Source organism: Dipodomys merriami, unplaced genomic scaffold, assembly GCF_024711535.1.
Source record: "Dipodomys merriami isolate MVZ:Mamm:240054 unplaced genomic scaffold, mDipMer1.0.p SCAF_158, whole genome shotgun sequence".
NCBI lineage: Eukaryota > Metazoa > Chordata > Mammalia > Rodentia > Heteromyidae > Dipodomys > Dipodomys merriami.
This window is the reverse complement of record NW_027202915.1, coordinates 2135414-2157272: the sequence shown is the minus strand read 5'-3', so window position 1 is coordinate 2157272 and position 21859 is coordinate 2135414. Positions and strand designations below refer to the sequence as shown.

General features: G+C 49.1%; 1 protein-coding gene across 1 annotated transcript in view; it reads right to left on the bottom strand.

Moving 5' to 3' along the window:
* Positions 1-21556, bottom strand: part of Acbd3 (acyl-CoA binding domain containing 3) — a 35422-nt gene extending 13866 nt beyond the window's left edge. Inside the window, exons 1-5 of the mRNA XM_070023224.1 lie at positions 21217-21556; positions 8744-8885; positions 7987-8127; positions 5739-5897; positions 2066-2240 (exon numbers count right to left, since the gene is read on the bottom strand). Of these exons, the coding sequence (XP_069879325.1) occupies positions 2066-2240; positions 5739-5897; positions 7987-8127; positions 8744-8885; positions 21217-21502 (903 nt within the window). The 5' untranslated portion in view covers positions 21503-21556. The remainder of the gene's footprint in view (positions 1-2065; positions 2241-5738; positions 5898-7986; positions 8128-8743; positions 8886-21216) is intronic.
* Between the last annotated feature and the right edge of the window lie 303 nt (positions 21557-21859).

Genomic DNA, 21859 nt, shown 5'->3' with positions numbered 1-21859 from the left:
AGGCAGAGTCTTACTGGGCAGCTCAACTGGCCTTGGACTCAAGACCTCCCAGATGCTGAGCTTACAGATCGGTACCACCATGCCTGGCTGTTTTTGTACACGTGTGCATGTGTGTGTGGGGGTGTTGGTACTGGGGCTTGAAGTCAGGGCCTGGACACTATCCTTGAACTTTTGTGGTCAAGGCTAGTGTTCTACCTTGAGCCACAGCTCCACTTCCAGTTTTTTGGTGTGTGTGTGTGTAAGTAAATTCATTGTATTTTTTTTAATGTCTGGGTATCATTCAACAGGTTCCCTTTGTTATTTCTCTTCATGTAAAATTCACTGTCAACTGTCAAAAAAAGAACTTTGGTTGGAATACAACTGAACACTTCTCTAAAGCTGAATCCTCAGTTGTCTATTTTACCTGTTTCCAGAGGCAACTAGATAATCTGATAGACTGAGTTGCGCCGTTCTAACCTCAACTGTGACGTAGTAACTTCATTTCAAAGATTCTGGCTTTGTTGTGCTAGACTGGTTTTCTCCTCATGAAGTGAAAGCAATGCAAGAACAAGATAAAGTATATAAGCTGTCCTATGAAAAGTTATCTCAATGACTATCAAAGAGTAGAAAAAGAGAAGCAATATTCTAAAATAGAAACAGGTTACAGAAGACAGAAGAATCCCTCAAAAATACTCCTTACTCTTTTTTTTGTAGGTCCTGGGGCTTGAACTCTGGGCCTGGGTGCTGTCCCTCAGCTCTTCAGCTCAAGGCTAGTGGCTTTGAACCACGATCCTCAGACCTCAGCCTCCTCAGGAGGCAGGATGCAAGCGTGTGCCAATGACGCCTGGCTTCTGCTTACTTTTTGTTTTTTTTTGTTTTTGTTTTTTGGGTCCGGTCATGGGGCCTGAACTCTGGGCCTGGGTGCTGTCCCTCAGCTCTTCAGCTCAAGGCTAGCACTCTACCACTTGAGCCACAGCGCCACTTCTGGCTTTTTTCTTCTTGCTTATGTGGTGCTAAGGAATCGAACCCAGGGCCTCAAGCATGCAAGGCAAGCGCTCTACCACTGAGCCATCTTCCCAGCCCTCTGCTTACTTTTTGAATGAACTATGGTTTAGCTTCCCTTTTTTTGGTCCTTTTGTGGATTATGTAAACTCTAGGGTTTTGTTTTTGTTTAAAAAAAAAACAAAACCCTTCTCATTGACACCAAAGATTTGGAGAGAAAAGAATTATTTTTTAAAGCTGTACTTCTAGCTTTTTTTGCTATTTGTCCAGGATGGTTTTCAACAGTGATCCTCAGTCTGAACCCCGCTTCTCAATAGCTAGGATCATAGGCGTGGTCTGCCAGTACCTGACTTGAGAGACAGGGTGTTGCCAGAATCCAGCTTGAGCTTGAATTCTTGATACTCCTGCATTAGCTTCTAAGTAGCAGGTATTACAGGCTAGCATACCACATCCAGTGGACAGGTCTTTTAGACAAAAGTATTTATCTCCAAGGAATTCAAAGAGCTTGACAAAAACATGTCCTCTTAGTGGAGTAACGATAATGTAACACTTTTCTCCATGCAGGTGTTTTGACAAACAGTAAGTGGAAAGTTAAGTTAAAAGTTGCAGTGTTCTTCCACCTTAACCAGTTTCTCCTACGTTGAAGCAAAATTTTATGCGCTGGAGCTGAAGAACAGGAACACTGTGTGGTATGATGCAGCAATACGTCACTGCTAGGTAATGGTGCTAGGGAAAGGGCCTCCCTGGAAAGTTGGTGGGGCCTGACAAAGCCCTGCCTGAGGGCTGTCCCTGAACTAAAGGTCCTCAGGGTTCCAAGATGACTACCAAGGGCCTACAACAGACTCACTGTAATGACATTTGGCCCACACAACTCCCACACACCTTTAAGACACATCTTCTGTTGCTTTGACAGTGTTTTTCCTTGCAACTGCCAGACGCACAGATTTACCTAGTGCCTCACCTAAAAGTTTACACTGTGGAGGCACCCTAATGCAAAATTCACTGGCAACCGTGAGAAAAGAACTCGGGTTCCAGTGAACTGAGCACCTTCTCTGGGGCTGGACTTCGGGGCTGTCTGTCGTACCTGCTGCTGTGCAAGCTGGACTTGGTACAGCTGCTGCATGTACTGCTGGTAGTGCTGCTCCTGAAGCTGGCGGATGAGAATTTGCTGCTGTTCGTAGTTCCCTGGGTACTGCTGGGCTGCATACTGCTGGAACTGCACGGCAGTCTGCGAGTTCAGGGCTGCCATTATCTGCTGCCTAAAACCAGGAACAAATGCATACTCCAGGGGTGTTTGCGTGCAAGAGCCTTCTTACAACACAGCAAGATGCCCTTATTTGCTCCTACAATTTAAAACTCATAAAAATGACTTAGCTAGTACTCTGTACCAATCAGTATGTGTTCCTGAAAGAATAAAATGTGGATTATTTTTATGTAGGTTTTTCAACGTGAATTTGGGATGGAAAACAATAAGTATACCACTATAATTACTAATATTCACTGTGCTTCACTACAGGCCACACTACAGCTTGTCAGAACCAGTCACAAGGCTGCTTAGTAACAACCAAGCACCTACTACAGTAGACAGTCAGGCGTGAGCCACCGGTGCCCGTCTGGTCTCAATTCTTGAACTTTAGTGATCCTATATCTTAGCCACCCAAGGGCTGAAAGCATAAGTATATGCTACCACATCTGGCTTACAGAGAACAACTTCTGGAAAACTATTAATTCTATTATCATAAGTGATATTTTGTTATTATTATAAAGGTGATGTACAAAGTGGTTACAGCTACATGTCTCAGATAATGAGTACATTTATTTTTTGACAGTGTCACCCCTTCCCTTGCTCTCTCCCAGTTTTTCCTTCCCATCCCCAGCCACAAGTTGTAGTTTAACTTTTAACATAGTGTCTAGTGAGTACTACTGCTTACAATTCTTTTTTTTTTTTTGCTTACAATTCTTTTATGTTCTTTCACAGAGAAATAATATTTGATTGTTTATTTATGAGACCTTTAACAAAGACCTCAAATCCATCTATTAAGAAATAAATAGCTGAGCCAGGCGCTGGTGGCTCATGCCTGTAATCCTAGCTACTCAGGAGGCTGAAACCTGAGGATGACAGTTCAAAGTCAGCCCAGGCAGGAAAGGCAGTGAAACTCTTAGCTCCAATAAACCAACAGAAAACCAGAAGTGGTGATGTGGCTCAAGTGGTAGAGCCCTAGCCTTGAGCTGAAGAGTTAAGGGACAGCACCCAGTCCCCAAGTTCAAGCCCTATGATCCACCAAAAAAAAAAAAAAAGAAGAAGAAGCCGGGTGCCAGTGGCTGACGCCTGTAATCCTAGCTACTCAGGGGGCTGAGATCTGAGGATTGAGGTTCAAAGCCAGTCTGGGCAGGAAAGTCCAAGAGACTCTCCCCCCCCACCACCCAGACTCTTACCTCCAATAAACCACTAGAAAACCGGAAGTGTCGCTGTGGCTCAAGCAGTAGAGCGCTAGCCTTGAGCTGAAGAGTGCAGGGACAGCGCCCAAGCCCAGAGTTCAAGCCCCATGACCAACAAAAAAACAAAAAACAAAGAAAAGGGCTGGGAAGGTGGCTCAGTGGTAGAGTGCTTGCCTTGCATGCATGAGGCCTGGGTTCAATTCCTCAGCACCACATAAGCAAAAAGAAAAAAGCCAGAAGTGGTGCTGTGGTTCAAGTGGTAGAGCGCTAGCCTTGAGCTGAAGAGCTGAGGGACAGCACCCAGGCCCAGAGTTCAGGCTCCACAACCAGACCCAAAAAAAAGGAGAGGGGAGGGGAGGGGAGGGGAGGGGAGGGGAGGGGAGAGGAGGGGAGGGGAGGGGAGAGAAGGGGAGGGGAGGGAAGGGGAGAGGAGAGGAAAGAAAAAAGGGGCTGAGAAGCTGGGCACCAGAGGCTCACGCCTGTCATCCCAGCTACTCAGGAGGCTGAGATCTGAGGATCACAGTTCAAAGCCAGCCTGGGCAGGAAAGTCCATGAGACTCTTATCTCAAATAAACCACTAGAAAACCGGAAGTGGCGCTGTGGCTTAATTGGTAGAGTGCTCGCCTTGAGCTGAAGAGCTCAGGGACAGCGCCCAGGCCCAGAGTTCAAGCCCCACAAGGGACCAAAAAAAAAAAAGGGGGGGGGGCTTAGAAGGTGGCTCAGTGGTAGAGTGCTTGCCTTGTATGCATGAGACCCTGGGTTCAATTCCTCAGCACCACATAAGCAGAAAACGCCCGAAGTGGCGCTGTGGTTCAAGTGATAGAGCACTAGCTTTGAGCTATGAGCTGAGGGACAGCGCTCAGGCCCAGAGTCCAGGTCCCATGACCGACAACAACAACAACAACGAGAGAGAGAGAGAGAGAGAGAGAGAGAGAGAGAGAGAGAGAGAGAGAGAGAGAGAGAGAGAGAGAGAGAGAGCTGGGTGCTGGTGGCTCATGACTGTAAATCTTAACTCAGGAGGCTGAGATCTGAGAATCATGGCTCAAAGCCGGGCAGAAAAGTCTGTGCGACTTTTTATCTCCAATAAACTACTCAGACAAAGCTGGAAGTGGTGCTGTGGCTCAAATGGTAGAGCATTAACCTTGAGCAAAAAAAGCTCAGGGAGAGGACCCAGGGCTTAAGTTCAAGCCCCAGGACTGGGGTATACATGTATATACACGTATACACACACGCACACTAAAAATAAACATGCACATTGAGAATAAAATCTCACCAGCCCCCCCTCAGAGCATGAGAGTAGACCTACATAGGGCATTTTACCATACTTAAAGAGAGGCATTCATGGTCTTTCTTCAAAGCAGAATGAGGCCCTGGATCTAGTTCAGGCAGTGAGCAATGAGGCATCTCCTGAGAAACTAACCAGAAACAATGAGAGGAAATCAATGGATCCTAAGTTTCTGGATCCTTCTCAAAGTATTGAGCGGTGCTAACCAGCGTATCCTGGCAGCTGGTTCCCTCTCCCCCCAGCCCCTGGGGGTCCTCCACAGGGACTAGGAGTGAGCACTTGACGTACACCGAGTCATCAAGGTTCTCTGCCTTGATCTGGGCCCACAGGTGTTGTCAGTCAGACGTGGAAAAGTAGATGATAAAACTCCCGGCTATGCTGTGTGTGACAGCAGAGACACTGCAGACATCAGGAAGAGTAAAGGGGAGAAGCAGGCTGAGGAGCGGATACAGACATATGGACTCAGAGACAGACACAGCAACTGAGCAACATGGGTTTCTGCTTCTAGGCCTTGGGTTCTGCAAGCCAGTGCAGACCCTGCTAGTGTGTTCCTCTTTGACAACCAAATCGCTGGTAAAGATGAAACGTGGTTAACACTAGTCCACCTGCCAGGCACAGAGATCACAGAGTAATTCTAAGACACACAAGGAAAAGGCTCAGGGCCTCATGCCTGCTTCCCTGGCACTTAGTACTTGAATCACAAACCCCACCTTTTTTTTGGACCAGTCCTGGGGCTAGAACGCAGGGCCTGGTCTCTGTCCCTGAGCCTCTCTGTGCTCTACCACTTGAGCCACAGTGCCACATCCAGCTTTTTCTGTGTATGAGGTACTGAGGAATCGAACCCAGGGCTTCATGCTAGGCCAGCACTCTACTGGTGAGCCTGACTTTTTGTTTTGCTGGTCATTTTGGAGATGTAGTTTTCCTGGGCTGAATGTAACCCTCACCCCTCCAGTTCTCCGTCTCCTGAGCTAGAACGGCCAGCACAAGCTACTGGGCCTGGCCTACCTCTCCTTCTACAGCCACACAAGCTTACTTTTGCTGTTCCAACCGAAGCCGCTCCTCTTCTGTTCGCCGCCTCTCCTCTTCCTCCCGCCTCAGCCTCTCCTCTTCGTCCCGCCTCCGTCGCTCTTCCTCCTTCTGAAGGCGCTCTTTTTCCTCCTCTTCGCGGCGCCTCCGCTCCTCCTCTTCCTTCCTATGTGGGAAAGAACAGCGAGTGACTCTTCCACAGTCAGTCTTATTTTTTCAATAACCTAAATTTCATTTCCTAGTGAAAATCTCTAGAGAATAATGTGGTGATCTCCATCAAAATGTAAAAGACATACTCTCCATTAGTACAAGCTTACCAGAGTCAATCTCGTAAGATTATATGAGGAAGAATAGTTATTGTTATACAGCAATAGAAAAAGGTATCAATGAATAAGATACTACCTTAAATCACTATGATATACCTATACCTTCACAGATAAATATTGACAGCATTGAAGCTTTGCCTTGAGCTTGTAATGTGGCTCAGTGGCAGTGCTGGCCTAGCATGCATGAAGCCCTGGGTTTGATTCCTTAGTACCACATACACAGAAAGAGTCAGAAGTGGCGCTGTGGCTCAAGTAGTAGAGTACTAGCCTTGAGCAAAAGAAGCTCAGGGACAGTGCCCAGGCCCTGAGTTCAAGTCCCAGGACAGGCCAAAAAAAAAGCTTCGCCTTCATAATACCTGTTCTAGTTATGGTTAGAAGTATGTGACAAATTTAACAATCCAACTGCCTTACCCATTAGAGAAAAAACTCCACAGCACTTGGGATGTAGCTGAGTGGTAGAGCACTTGCCTAGCACACAAGGCCCCAGGTTCCATCCCTAGCACATGTAAACACACACACACACACACCCTACATCCCCCTTCCTCCAAAAAAGTACTCATGGTATGTGCTCTGTAAAGACATACGTCTGCCGTTCTCACATCACTACATTCTCCTTGGGCTCACTCAGGCCCAGAGTTCAGGCCCCATGACCAACAAAAAAAGAAAGAAAGAAAAAAGAAGAATGTTCACCACTTTTATAATAAATTGAAATTTTTTAAGAAATTAAAAAGTAGCTGGGTACTGGTGACTCACGCCTGTAATTCTAGCTACTCAGGAGGCTGAGATCTGAGGATGACGGTTCAAAGCCAGTCCAGTCAGGAAAGTCAGTGAGATTCTTATCTCCAATTAAACAACAGAAAACCAAATGGCGCTATGACTCAAGTGGCAGAGTGCTAGCCTTGAGCTGAAGAGCTCAGGGACAGCACCCAAGCCCAGAGTTCAAGCCCCACAACTGACAAAAAATAAAATAAAAATTCATGGACCTTCCTTCCCAGACTCTGAACCACAATCCTCAGATCTCAGCCTTCTGAGTAGCTAGGACTACAAGTGAGAGCCTCCAATGCCAGGCTTTCTTGTCATACACTTCAAGATTGGTGTGAGCAGTGTACTTGTAGGAACAGACCACAGCAACCGAGGGTCCAACGTCAGTGTGATCTCAAAAGAAACCTTCAACATGGAGGAGCCGGCCGGGAAGAGCCCTTGAATGCCAAGGTGACCAGCCACCCCACCTCTGTGGCACTAACCAATAATCTCCCTCCAGTTTCTCTTCTGTCATTCTTCATCCAGTTTAATGCAGAAAGACAGAGAATTAACTGCTTTTAAAGCCTATAATGTAATTTGTAAAAACTGGCCTGATTGTGTATCTAGAAAATTTAGATGGCCAAAGTTGTTTCAAATGTAACTTCTAGATGTGTTCATGGTAATCCTATTCACAACAACAGTGGAATCTCATTAACATAAACATCATACTCAGCAGATCCTCCCCCAACACTGATAATAAGTAACAAGCCACCTGGAAGCCAAAGCCAATGTTTGTCTATACAGTGCCTACCATGCAGAACATGAAAACTATGAAATGGAGAATGACTATACCAGAAGCTCGAGGCAGACAGCAGCAGTGTCAAAACATAGACAGGGAGGAGCAGTGGTTGCGTTAATGGTGGACTGTGTTCAGAAACTTAGTTTACTAAAAGTCATGCTACTGAGATGGACAGGTAGTTCCTTCCACAAGTGCCTTACAAGCCATAAGGAAGTAGTCTCCTCCCTCCCCCTCCCCAAACTCGTTCTATAAATACCTGTTCTAATCAGGAGTTTGAAAACTGCCCTAAGAAATGAGGAGCTGAGGGGAAAGAAAATACCTACAGTAAAGCAAAAGCATCAGCACGCTGGTTGTGCAGGCATAAAACACTCCACACCCTCAAACGTCACCTTTTTTTTTCTTGTTCTTCCTTCTCTATTTTGTGGGATGTAACATATGTTGAAAACAGATGGCAACACATATTTAAGAGCTTGACAAACTCTACCATGGCATCCTCTTTGGACAAGCTTCCCAGAGCTGCCCATTCTCTCCTGTAAAGAATAATAAGAAAAGTGACCTCCCCTTCTTTATAGAACGGTAACTTTATTTAAATCTACATACAGAACTCTTGATTATAACTAAAACAAACCAGAAAGATAGAGCTCAAAAGTCAAGTTTCAACAAGCATATATTGACTTACTAGATTGAGTTATGCTATACACAATTCAAAATCTCAAGTATATTATTGATAATGTGTGTGTGGCAAAAAATAACTATATGTTAATTTCCTTACACTGTATTTTAGCCTTAAACTGAAAAACATATTCAATGTATTCTTTTCTGGTACAATTCTCTAGCTGTCTAAATAAAGGAATCAAATATCATATAGTCTAAGTAGTCATTTTTAACATCACTTAGGAAGAGTCAAATAGAATAAGACAAATATATTGTCCTGTGTTCAGTCAAATTAAGTAGACAGTCCTTCAATATTTAACTATAAACATCTCCAAGACAAAAACAAACATCTGAAGACTCCAGAAGCTGGAAGCAAAATTGTTTCAGTTCTTATCCTAAGTCAAGGAGCAAGCCATTTATATCACAACAAAACCACACTGCACCCTTTCTCCACATTATTTTATTACATTCAGTAAGCCACAGAACAGTTACCTCCTGTCATTTCCCAACACATCAAAGAATCCAACCTCGGGACAAGTGTCTGGATTGTATGGACCCAAAAGAACCTGCTTATGCAGTGCCACAAGCTTCAGCTTTTCTTCGTAAGTCGGATGAAAGGCTTTGCCATCTTTCTCTGTAAGAAAAGAAATAACAAAATCAGTATTGGCAAAACACCGTGTGCGGCACACTGTGCCACAACCTGCAGAAGTAACCGCAGACGTCATCACAGCAAGGTTGAATGTTAATAGTCAAGAGACTGAAACAGACGTCCATTGTGCTGGATTCCATTCTGCTTCCTTTTGGGTTCATGTGAGGAGGTCTCACTACGTCACTCAAGCTGGCCTCTAATTTACTATCCTCCTCTTTCAGTCTCCAGAATGCTAAAAGTCTAGGCTTGCACCACCATGACCTATTTATTTTTTTTTAATTACACAAACTATCATTATTTAAGTTGAAGCTACAAGAGAAAAACCCATCTGTCAAGCTGCTGTCAAGCACAAACACTAACACTTTTGACACACAAAAAGCAACATACAATAGTCATTTTGTTCATAACCAAGAATTTTATTTTTTTTGGCGGGTCGTGGGGCTTGAACTCTGGGCCTGGGCACTGTCTCTCAGCTCTTCAGATCAAGGCTAGCACTCCACCACTTGAGTCACAGTGCCACTTCTGGCTTTTTCTGTTTATGTGGTGCTGAGGAATCGAACCCAGGGCCTCATGCATGCAAGGCAAGCACTCTCCCACTGAGCCACCTTCCTAGCCCCAATACCCAAGAATTTTATCAGACACAATTTGGTACCAATGCCAGGTGCCTAGCACTGTGCGCCCAACCAAAAGGAGAAGGGCTTCACCCCAGCATCCTCAAGAAGGAGAACTTACAATGAAACACTCCACTGAGTTACTACATAGCTGACCAAAGCTACTATAGGGATGGTCCACAGACTTGTGAACAGGTCAAATCTTTTATAAACATCCAGTGAAAAGAAAAATGACAACTCTAAGTCTTTTTTTGCCAGTCCTTGGGGCTTGGGCGCTATCCCTGAGCTGCTTTTGTTTAAGGCCGGCACGTGAGAGCCCTAACACCACTTCCGGCCTTTTCTGCGTATGTGGTATTGAGGAATTGAACCTGGGGCTTCATGCATGCGAGGCCAGCACCCTACCATGGAGCAACCTATTCCCAGCCCTCTAATTCATCTTTATACGCAGGTGTCCACACGCTGCGGTAATGGGTGGGAGGCCAGAGACCAGGACAGGAAACGAAAGGGCTTAGCTATCCACTGCACAGGATTTCAGGGACCCGCTGGAGGTGCCGGGCCACCAAGCATTTAGAAGACTGACTGTGGAGGAGCAGCTGCCTGTTCACTCTGAAATGAAGAGGGCCCACAGGCTCGGAACAGCTGCTCTGACATGTTAGACCATAGAGCTGAGCACCTCCACAAAGGTACTGACCAGGGTCATCTGTCCACAAACAGCTGGGACTGCTGGGAAGTGCCCAGAGCTGATGGCAAACCCGCTGCCAGGCTGCTAAGACCATGCTCCAGCCAGTTCCCCGCGGGAGGAGACTCACAGAGGAGCTGGTGGTAACAGCTATGCCCCCGGGCTGACAGACTTTATGATCGGGCACTGCTGTGTTGATGGTGGCACCCAGGGCACTGAAGGAGGCCCTAACCTAGGAGCACAGCACAGACGGGGCTGCTCTGGGCTCACGGTGGGAGGCCAGGGGCTAGCTGGACAAGGATAAAGATAGCTCATCGGAAAGACCCGAGACCAGGAAAAAGATGGAAGTAAGAGGCAGAGCACTAGCAGCTGTGAGTGAGCTCACGGCAGAGCATTCAACCCTCAGTGTGGGGGAGAGAGGTGTGGAAGGAGGGAAGGGAGGGGGCGCAACCGGACGACACGGTGATGTACCCCTATAATCACAGCATGTGGAAGGCTGTAATCCTAGTGAGATCTGAGGGTCAAAGTTAGCCCAGACACCACAGTCCTTAAGACTCTCTCTCATCTCCAATTAACCATCAAATAAATAAATAAATGATTAAGCTGGAAATGGTGCGTGGCTCAAGTAGTAGAGTACTGGCCTTGAGCGAAAGAAGCTCAGGGACAGCGCCCAGGCCCTGAATTCAAGCCCCAGGACTGGCACAAAAATCATACAAAAAACAATTATCAATAAAACATAACCTTAAATATTAATGATTATAATACTGATTGTATTAGAAAGACTGGATCAGAATAATCTTATTTTTCGTTTTCCAAAATTTTCTTCAATAAGTATATACTTTTCTTAAAGCAACACTTCTAATCCCAGGACCACCAAAAAAAAGCTCAAAGCATGGTTAGGTATATTTCAGTGGTAGAACATCTACTTAGTATATACAAGACCCTGAGTCTCATCCCAGGACCAAAAAAGAAAATAAAAACAACAGTAACAAAAACAAACCCTAAACATCAAAGCAACTTATGTGCAGACTCTGGGAAAAGTTGACAGAGCAATTATTCCCCTGAGGAGCATATACACATGTGCACACAATGTGCTAACCCTAGTCACCTTTAGCTAGCATAGTCCATTCCTTCAGACAACCTTTCACAGTCTAAACATCCTAGATTTGATCCTTTGTACAAAAATAAAAATACAGGGCCTGGGAAGATAGCTCAGTGGTAGAGTGCTTGCCTTGCATGCATGAGGCCCTGGGTTTGATTCCTTAGCACCACATAAGCAGAAAAAGCCGGAAGTGGCACTGTGGCTCAAGTGGTAGGGCACTAGCCTTGATCTGAAGAGCTGAGAGACAGTGCCCAGGCCCAGAGTTCAGGCCCACAACTGACCAAAAATAAATAAAAAACAGTTGGGTACCAGAGGCTCACGCCTGTAATCCTAGATACTCAGGAGGCTACAATCTGAGGATTGCAGTTCAAAGCCAGCAGGAAAATCCATGAACTCTCTTACCTCCAATTAACCACCAGAAAATGGAAAGTGACACTGTGGCTCAAAGTGGTACAGTGGTACAGTGCTAGCCTTGAGGAAAAAGCTCTGGCACAGTGCCCAGGCCGTAAGTTCAAGCTCCACAATGGACATTAAAAAAAAAAAAAAAAAAAAAAGCCGGGCGCTGGTGGCTCACGCCTGTAATCCTAGCTACTCAGGAGGCTGAGATCTGAGGATCGCGGTTCAAAGCCAGCCCGGGCAGGAAAGACTGTGAGACTCCTATCTCCAATAAACCACCAGAAAACCGGAAGTGGCGCTGTAGCTCAAGTGGTAGAGCGCTCGCCTTGAGCTGAAGAGCTGAGGGACAGCGCCCAGGCCCAGAGTTCAAGCCCCATGACCGACAAAAAAAAAAAAGCAAAGCAGTAAAGATATAGCAACTACTGTTAAATGGGCAGAGAAAGCTGCTGGCACTCAAGCACTTTACTAGGACCATGCTCCCAGATGAAAGTCCCACTTCAGTCCTGCAGCAAGGGTCACGGGACTTCATCTAAGGCTTCTGTACAAGAGCTAACTATTGTAGTTATCTAATTCCATCAAGTTTGGAATGCAACCAAACCAAACACAAACCATGTTTGCAAAAAGAAGCTGCACACTGTTCTTCAAATGCAAGTATAAAAGCACATCTTCATTCCTGTCAGTGTACAGCAATAAAGCCCACCCTTCTGCACTGAGCTGAAAGAGATCACAAGCAGACGTGTATCCAACAGCGACCGCAAAGAAGTTCGCTTAGAGGCAGGTTAAACACCTATTTACCGGAGGGGATGGATGAAGCAGGTGTGAGCACACTGGGCCCCACCCTGGCTTGCCCCTCCTATCCCAGGATGGAACGCGGCAGACCACACAGCTAGGCAAGTACTCTGCCCTGAACTACAGCCTCCGTCCCCACACTGTTTTTCATAGGGCTGTGGGCTAAGTATGATTTATATCTCTGTAAAATAGTTGTACAACAAAAAGCAAAACTGAAAATCCACATACAACATCTACCATATATGGTTATTTAGGCTTAACATATTTACTGACTTTTTTTTTGACCAGTCCTGGGGCTTGAACACTGTGCCTGCTCAAGGCTAGCACTCTTACCGCTTGAGCCACAGCACCACGTCTGGCCTTTTCTGTGTATGTGGTACTGAGGAGTCAAACCCAGGGCTTTGTGCGTGCTAGGCAAGCGCTCTACCACTAAGCCACATTACCAGTCCGACTTTTTTTTTGGTAGTGGGGTTTGAACTCAGGGCCTGGTCATGGTCCCTGAGCTCTTTCCCTCAAGACCAGCACTCTACTACTTTGAGCCACAGCACCACTTCCAGTTTTCTGGTGGTTAATTGGAGATAGAGCCTTACAGACATTTTCTTCCCTAGCTGGTTTTAGCCATGATCCTCAAATCTCTGCCTTCTCGGCCTTCTGAGTAGCTACGATTGCACAAGTGAGTCACTGTGCCCGGCTTTATTATCTTGTATAGCTACATGAAGGTGTTTCACTCACCATGCCAATTTATATGTGTGATGCCTCTTGAGCAGTGTCACCCTCCCCCATCACTCTCCTCCGCCTCTCCCAACTCCACCCACCTCAACTTATCTAGTTCCATTTTCACATACAAACACCAAGTATTTTGACTATTTGCCTACCATTCCTCTCTCCATCTGTCTGCCCCACTCCCCTTGAGATCCACCCATATTCATGTGGGGGGATATGGGGGAAAAGGAACCCAACTGTGCTACGGGCGGGAATGTAAACTAGTACAACCACCTTGGACAGCAGTCTGGAAGTTCCTCAAAATTAAACATACAGGGCTGGGAAGGTGGCCCAGTGGTAGAGCGCTTGCCTTGCATGCCTGAGGCCCTGGGTTCGATTCCTCAGCACCACATAAGCAAAAAGAAAAAAGCCGGAAGTGGCGCTGTGGCTCAAGTGGTAGAGCACTAGCCTTGAGCTGAAGAGCTGAGGGACAGCGCCCAGGCCCAGAGTTCAGGCCCCACGACCAGACCAAAAAAAAAAATATATATATATATATATATACTCATAGCCAGGTGCTGGTGGCTCACACCTGTAATCCTAGCTACTCAAGAGGCTGAGATCTGAGGATTGCAGTTTGAAGCCAGCTGGGGGCAGTAAAGTCTATGAGACTTTTTTTTTTTTTTTTTTTGCTTTTCCATGAGACTCCACAATTAACCACCAGAAAACTGGAAGTAGTGCTTTGGCTCAAAGTGGTTAAGTTCTAGCCTTGAGTGAAAGTGCCCAGAGATAGCACCCAAGCCATGAGTTCAAACTGCACAACCAAAAAATAAATTATTCCATGGAAACTGACCCCTGTGTATACATGGGTATATATTAGTTACATGCATATGACCCTTCCTGTATGTTTTCAGATATGTTTATATTTTAGATCTAACTTCAATGAGATAACCTTTGGGTCAAGCATTCTAACATAAAGGAACAAAGGAAGACGATTTAATAATTCAAGGGCAGAAACATATAAAGGTAATTTTCAGGATGACAGGTGGGCAACAGAGTTAAAGAGTAGAAAACTAAGAACAAAAAGGACATTTATAAAATATATTTATCCAGGCACCAGTGGCCCACATCTGTCATCCTAGCTACCAAGGAGGCCGAGATCTGAGGATCACAATTCAAATCCAGCCTAGGCAGGAAAGTCCATTAAGACTCTTCTTTCCAATAAATCACCAGAGAACTGAAAGTGGCGCTGTGGCTCAAGTGGTAGAGCGCTCACCTTGAGCTGAAGAGCTGAGGGACAGCGCCCAGGCCCAGAGTTCAAACCCCATGACCGCCCCCCCCTTTACCAAAAAAAAAAAATCTCAGTCAATTAAAAACTGTAGGCTTGAAGCTGGGCACTGGTGGCTCACGCCTGTCATCCTAGCTACTCAGGAGGCTGAGATCTGAGGTTCAAAGCCAGCTGGGGCAGGAAACTCCTTGAGACTCTTACCCCCAATAAACCACTAGAAAACCAGAAGTGGCGCTTTGGCTCAAGCGGTAGCGCTCTCCCCTTGAGTTGAAGAGTGCACAGCGCTCAAGCCCAGAGTTCAAGCCCCACGACCAAGCAAACAAACAAACAAACAAACCTGTAGACTTGGTGGCATGTCCTGTTATTTCAGACACAGTAGAGATATAAATAGAAGAATGGAAGTTCCAGCCAACTCTGCCACTAATGAAAGGCCTACTTTTGAAAAATAACCAAAAGTGGCTCAGTGGCAAAGTGCTTGCCTTGCATGCAATAAGCCCTGGGTTCGATTCCTCAGCACCACATAAACAGAAAAAAACCGGAAGTGGCGCTGTGGCTCAAGGGGGTAGAGCGCTGACTAGCCTGGAGCTGAAGAGCTCAGGGCCACGCTCAGGCCCAGAGTTCAGGCCCCATGACCGGCCAAAAGAAAAAGAAACAAATTCTTTTATTATTAATGAGAAGGAATAAAATCCCTAAGTCAATGAATGCAACACACTTTGGAAGTCACTGCCATGTACTAAGTACATAATAAAGTTTAGGAGGTTCCCCGTGAATTCAACATGTCCATAACCAATTCTTTTTTTTTTTTTTTTTTTGTCGGTCATGGGGCTTGAACTCCAGGCCTGGGCGCTGTCCCTCAGCTCTTCAGCTCAAGGTGAGCGCTCTACCACTTGAGCTACAGCGCCACTTCCGGTTTTCTGGTGGTTTATTGGAGATAGGAGTCTCATGGTCTCTCCTGCCCGGGCTGGCTTTGAACCGCGATCCTCAGATCTCAGCCTCCTGAGTAGCTAGGATTACAGGCGTGAGCCACCAGCGCCCGGCTCATAACCAATTCTTTACCAGCTATCAATTAGCTTCAGGAAACAGACCCGTATAGGTTTTTTTTTTTTTAAGTCAGTCATGGGGCTTGAACTCTGGGCTTGGCCACTGTCCCTGCACTCTTCAGCTCCACTGCTGGAGCCACAGCACCACTTCCAATTTTCCAGTGATTAATTAGACATAAGAGTCTCAGGTCCTGCTGCAGCTGGCTTTAAACCATGATCCTCAGATCTCAGCCTCCTCAGTAACTAGTATTACGGGTGCTAGCCACCAGCACCTGGCTGTATAGGTTCTTAATTACCCTAAATGGAAATATTTAACCACGTCTGGATTTATTCTTTTGTGTTTGCTTTTTAAAAGTGCTGCAATTGTATACTTCATATTTTGGAACAGTTCCCTCCATGATGTTTACAGGTCTGTGGTTTTTCAAACATAATCTCATTGAATACATTTAGTTTTAGAAGTCACATCTCTGATGGGCTGTATCAGAGGCACAAAGTCTAGAATGTGTGTATTCACCATGACAAACATTTTGTGCCTTGAATCACTCTGGGAAGTGTCTTGGAAAACTTGGACAGTCCCTCTATTCTTCATAAGAGTTTATATACATACTTATATAATTTGTATCTCTTCATACTCATACTCTGCATGGTCTGTCTATAGTACATCAAACTTGGAGGTGTAGCCTTAAATTAACTTTTTTTAAAAACACTGGGGAGTGGGGTCCAATAAAATTTAAACTGCTTGACAAAAAAAGAAAGAAAGAAGGAAAGAAAGACAGAGAGACAGCTATCAAGTACTACTCTGCCAAGAGTTTAAATCAATATAATTCTCACAAGAAGAAGGAATGCATAGAGTCTAAATGTTTAAAAGGAAGGAAAAACACCATATAGTATTGACACCAGAGCTCACCTTCTAAATACTGTCACTGGGGCTCTTCCGCTAGTAAACATCTCCTAGGTGTTGGCTACATGAGCAGTGAAGGCTCATCAAGCAGTACACTAAGGATTTAGGTACTCTTCTGTCTGAGTGATAAAGGGAGGTGTCAGGAAGCTGTTAAAATAATTAACATAAACAATACAGCCAGGGTGGTGATGCCAACTTGGAATCACAATGCTCCACTTACTAAGAAAGGACTCTCAGAACTCAAGGCCAGCCTGAACTTCATAGTGAGACACTATCTCAAAAAAACAAGGGCGCGCTGGCGGCTCACCCCTGTCATCCTAGCTACTCAGGAGGCTGAGATCTGAGGATTACGGTGCAAAGCCAGCCCAGGCAGGAAACTCTGTGAGACTTTTATCTCCAAAAAAGCACTAGAAAACCAGAAGTAGCGCTATGGCTCAAGCGGTAGTACACTAGCCTTGAGCTGAAGAGCTGAGGGATAGAGCCCAAGCCCTGAGTTCAAGCCCCACTTAGTGGGGCTTAGTGGGTACAGCAGTGGCCAAGGCCCTTGGTTCAATCCACAGCACAGCAAAAATAAATAAATAATAAAATCAAGCCGGGAGCCAGTGGCTCACGCCTGCAATCCTAGCTACTCAGGAGGCTGAGACCTGAGGATCATGGTTCAATGTCAATCCTGCCAGAAAAGTCCATGCGACTCTTATCTCCAATTAACCACCAGAAAACCAGAAGTGGTACTATTGCTCAAAGTGGCAGAGTGCTAGCCTTTAGCAAAAGAGCTCAGGAAGAGCACTCAGGCCCTGAGTTCAAGCCCCAGAACTGGCAAAAAACAAAAAACAAACAAACAAAAACAAACAAAAAACAGATTTTCCCAGTCCAGGCTATTTGCGATGGAAAAAATTCATGTTTTCAAGATTCATATTTAGATATGAATCATTTCAAGATTCATACTTAGATAAAAATGTGTTATTAACTCTTTTAATTTTTTTTTCCTGTCAGTTATGGAGCTTGAACTTGTGCTATTCCTGAGCTCTTTTGCTTAAGGCTAATGCTCTACCACTTTGGGCCACAGTGCCATTTCCGGTTTTCTGGTGGCTAACTGGGGATAAGTCTCATGGCCTTTCATGCCTAGGCTGGCTTTGAACTTCGATCCTTAGATCCCAACCTCCTGAGTAGCCAGGATTATAGGTGTGAGCCACTGGTGCCCAGCTATCTTTAATTCCTGTGACACACCAGTGCACAACCCCACAACAGTGATCTACTACTACTGTTAGTCCTTGTAATACTGATAACAATCTAAGGATCCACTAGAAAAATTCGTACATTAAAAACAAACAACTTGGCTCATCTCACTTTCCGTAATTCTTCCAACCTCCCTTCCTTTCCAGTCAGTGTCTCACATACTACTAGTCTCTTCACCACTGCAATGGTCTGTGCAGAAAGGTAACTTCCAGTTGCTGAACAACTATTTCTTCTATTATGTAGCTGGGTGTTTTCAGAGATTAATTTAGGAACTGAAGGAACCTTAACTACCAATGGAAAATTTTGGTAACTAACCACCCTCCCCCACCCCCTCAAATGATGGGGTTCCCTTGGGATTCTTGCGTTCAAAAACTTATTTAAAAGTATCTGTTAAATTTGTAACACTTAATTTTAAACCCAAGACAACAAATACCTTATAGCTTCCTTTGTCTACAGAAACTGAGTCAAGAGGGTGTCTGGGAATTTACATGGCAGCTAGAATCCAGAGGGTCCCAACTTGCAGAGCAAAGCTAAACCTTCTGCACATTATACAATATTTTTATCTTTTCAGTGGATAAAATTACTCATTTGCTCATTTACTTTGCTAGTTTGTGGCAAAAGAAGTTGGTCTATTTTTTTTTTTTGTGGTCGGTCGTGGGGCTTGAACTCTGGGCTTGGGCGCTGTCCCTCAGCTCTTCAGCTCAAGGCGAGAGCTCTACTGCTTGAGCCACAGCACCACTTCCGGTTTTTTAGTGGTTTACTGGAGATAAGAGTCTCACGGACTTTTCTGCCCAGGCTGGCTTTGAACCGTGATCCTCAGATCTCAGCCTCCTGAGTAGCTAGGATTACAGGCATGAGCCACCAGCGCCCGGCGAGGTTGGTCTATTTTTTTACTATCTCTAGTGCAGTTTAATTATTGGAAAGTTGAGAATAAACTTTTAAAGAATATTTTTATATGAACTGTACAGACACAAGCAAACCTGTGTATAAATGGTAACGTATCACTATAGCAAACTCTAAATTCAAGCTAGTGACCTAAAGGCTAAGCGAGCCATTAGCCATTATTAATTTCCCAAGTAAAGGTATCAGCAAACAGCAAGGCTGAAGTCACTGTGCAGTGACAAGGAGTATTTCAAGAGTAAACTGTTTTTTTTCCAGTCCTGGACTTGAACTCAGGGACTGGGCGCCGTCTGAGCCTCTGTGCTCAAGGTTAGCACTCTGCCACTTGAGCCACAGCACCACTTCCGGCTTTTTTCTGAGTTTATGGGAGAGTCTGACGTACTTTTCTGCTTGGGCTGGCTCTGAACCCTCATGCTAAGATCTCAGCCTCCTGAACTGCTAGGATTACAGCCGTGAGCCATCGGGGCCTGGTTTCAAGCATAAACTTCTTAAATAGAAACAAAGTACAACTAAAGTGAAATGACCAAGTGTTTTAGGAAACATGAAGAGCCTCTCACTAGTTTGCACAATTAACTATTTTCAGAGAACTATTTTAACATGTATTACAACACCTTGGTACTCAATTTCCGCGGTACTGACAGTCAGGTACTGTCTCAGCAAAGTTGTCATAAAATGTTGTTCTGGAATGCATGGGAAACCTAGCAACCACTTTCAAAGTTTCATTTGCCAATCTCCTTGCTCTTCGGCTCAGGACCTAAACATAGTTAAGAATGCAATAATCATCCATCTTTGCTACTGACAAAAAATCATGATTGGCACTGCCTCCATTTGTCCAAGTGAAATGTTTTTTTAGATGCACAGTACACCACAATCTTTTTTTTTTTTTGTCGGTCGTGGGGCTTGAACTCTGGGCCTGGGCGCTGTCCCTGCACTCTTCAGCTCAAGGCCAGCGCTCTACCACTTGAGCCACAGCACCACTTCCGGTTTTCTGGTGGTTTATTGGAGATAGGAGTCTCATGGTCTCTCCTGCCCGGGCTGGCTTTGAACCGTGATCCTCAGATCTCAGCCTCCTGAGTAGCTAGGATGACAGGCGTGAGCCACCAGGGCCCTGCTTACACCACAATCTTGTTCTCAGACATCTTAGAATTAACTGTGCGGGCAGGACAGTGGGGTACATGGAAGGCCTTACTCTGAGGCCTGTTCTTGCACTTTGCTGGCAAGATAAAATTCTATAACCATCTAGAAGTTACAAGAACCGTTTGACACGGGGGAGGGGACGGCCGGAACCTTTCCTTCCTCCCCATCGCTCCGGCACAGCCAGGTGATCACGCTCCCCTCCCCTGTAAGGGTGGGACCCACGGAAAGAGAAGGGCAAACCCCGGCGGGGTGTGTGAGGTCGCCAGCCGGGAAAACCGGAAGGGGATGGAGAGGAGAGCGGGCGGTGGAGGGCCCGGCCCCGGGGCCGCTCGAGGACTCCGAGGAGCCGGGCGGGGGAGGCGACCGGGCGCCGCGGCGGCCCGAGGGGGTGTGGCCCGGAGGCCGGCGGGCGCGGGCGGACGCGGGGACCCGGGCAGCCGAGCCGCCGCGGCCTAGCGCGGGCTGAGGGCGGGGCGGGGCGGGCCGGAGCGGGGCCGGGGCCGGGGCCGGAGCCGGAGCGGGGCCGGGCGGAGCGGGGCCGGGCGGAGCGGGGCCGGGGCCGGGGCCGGGGCCGGAGCGGGGCCGGGGCCGGAGCGGGACCGGGGCCAGAGCGGGGCCGGGGCCGGGGCCGGAGCGGGGCCGGAGCGGGGCCGGGGCCGGAGCGGGGCCGGAGCGGGGCCGGGGCCGGAGCGGGGCCGGGGCCGGAGCGGGGCCGGAGCGGGGCCGGAGCGGGGCCGGGCGGAGCGGGGCCGAGCGGGGCCGGGCGGAGCGGGAGCGGGGCCGGGGCCGGGGCCGGGGCCGGGGCCGGAGCGGGGCCGGGGCCGGGGCCGGGGCCGGGGCCGGAGCGGGGCCGGGGCCGGGGCCGGGGCCGGGGCCGGAGCGGGGCCGGGCGGAGCGGGGCCGAGCGGGGCCGGGCGGAGCGGGGCCGGGCGGAGCGGGGCCGGGCGGAGCGGGGCCGGGCGGAGCGGGGCCGAGCGGGGCCGAGCGGGGCCGGGCGGGGCCGGGCGGAGCGGGGCCGGGCGGAGCGGAGCGGAGCGGGGCCGGGCGGAGCGGGGCCGGGGCTGGGCGGAGCGGGGCCGGGGCCGGGGCCGGGCGGAGCGGGGCCGGGCGGAGCGGGGCCGAGCGGGGCCGGGCGGAGCGGAGCGGGGCCGGGCGGAGCGGGGCCGGGGCCGGGCGGAGCGGAGCGGGGCCGGGCGGAGCGGAGCGGGGCCGGGCGGAGCGGGGCCGGGGCCGGGCGGAGCGGGGCCGGGCGGAGCGGGGCCGGGGCCGGGCGGAGCGGGGCCGGGGCCGGGGCCGGGGCCGGGCGGAGCGGGGCCGGGGCCGGGGCCGGGGCCGGGCGGAGCGGGGCCGGGGCCGGGGCCGGGCGGAGCGGGGCCGGGCGGAGCGGGGCCGGGGCCGGGGCCGGGGCCGGGGCCGGGGCCGGGCGGAGCGGGGCCGGGCGGAGCGGAGCGGGGCCGGGGCCGGGCGGAGCGGGGCCGGGGCCGGGCGGAGCGGGGCCGGGGCCGGGCGGAGCGGGGCCGGGCGGGGCGGCGGCTCACCTTTGAAGAAGCGCAGCGCCAGGCCGTACAGCTCCTCCAGGCCGAAGCCCCAGCGTTGCTCCAGCCGCCGCGCCTCGGCCGCCGCGCCCCCGGCCGCCGCCTCCCCCGGCTCGGGCTGCGGCCCCGCGGCGCCCGGGCCCCGGCCGGCTCCGGGCGGCGAGGGCGGCGGCAGCGGGGGCGGCAGCAGCGGGGCGCCCTCCGCGCCGGGCCGCTCCTCGGGGTCGGGGCTCAGCGTGAGGCCGTCTACCGACACCTCGAGCCGCTCCGCGCTCAGCACCGCCGCCATCTCCGGCTGCTGCGCCTCCTTCGCGGGGACAGGCGGCGGCCACGTATCGACTTCCTGCTGACCTCTGACCTACACTTGCCAACGCCGGAACTTCCGCCGCCGGAGAGCGACGCCAGCCTGGAGCTCCGCCCCCGAGCCACGCCCATCCCCCAGGCCACGCCCACGCGGCTCCGCCCCGCCCCCAGCTTCCGGCGGCCGAGGCGCCCTCTGCGTCCTCTGCGTCCGCGCCGCGGGGTCGCCGCGGGGTCGCCGCGGGAGGGCGCCGCCGCGCTCCGCCTCCCCGGCCCGGGCGCCGGGTTTCCAGAAGGGTCTATTGCTGGGACTGCGGCGCTGCTCCCGGGCTGCCGCGTCCCCGTC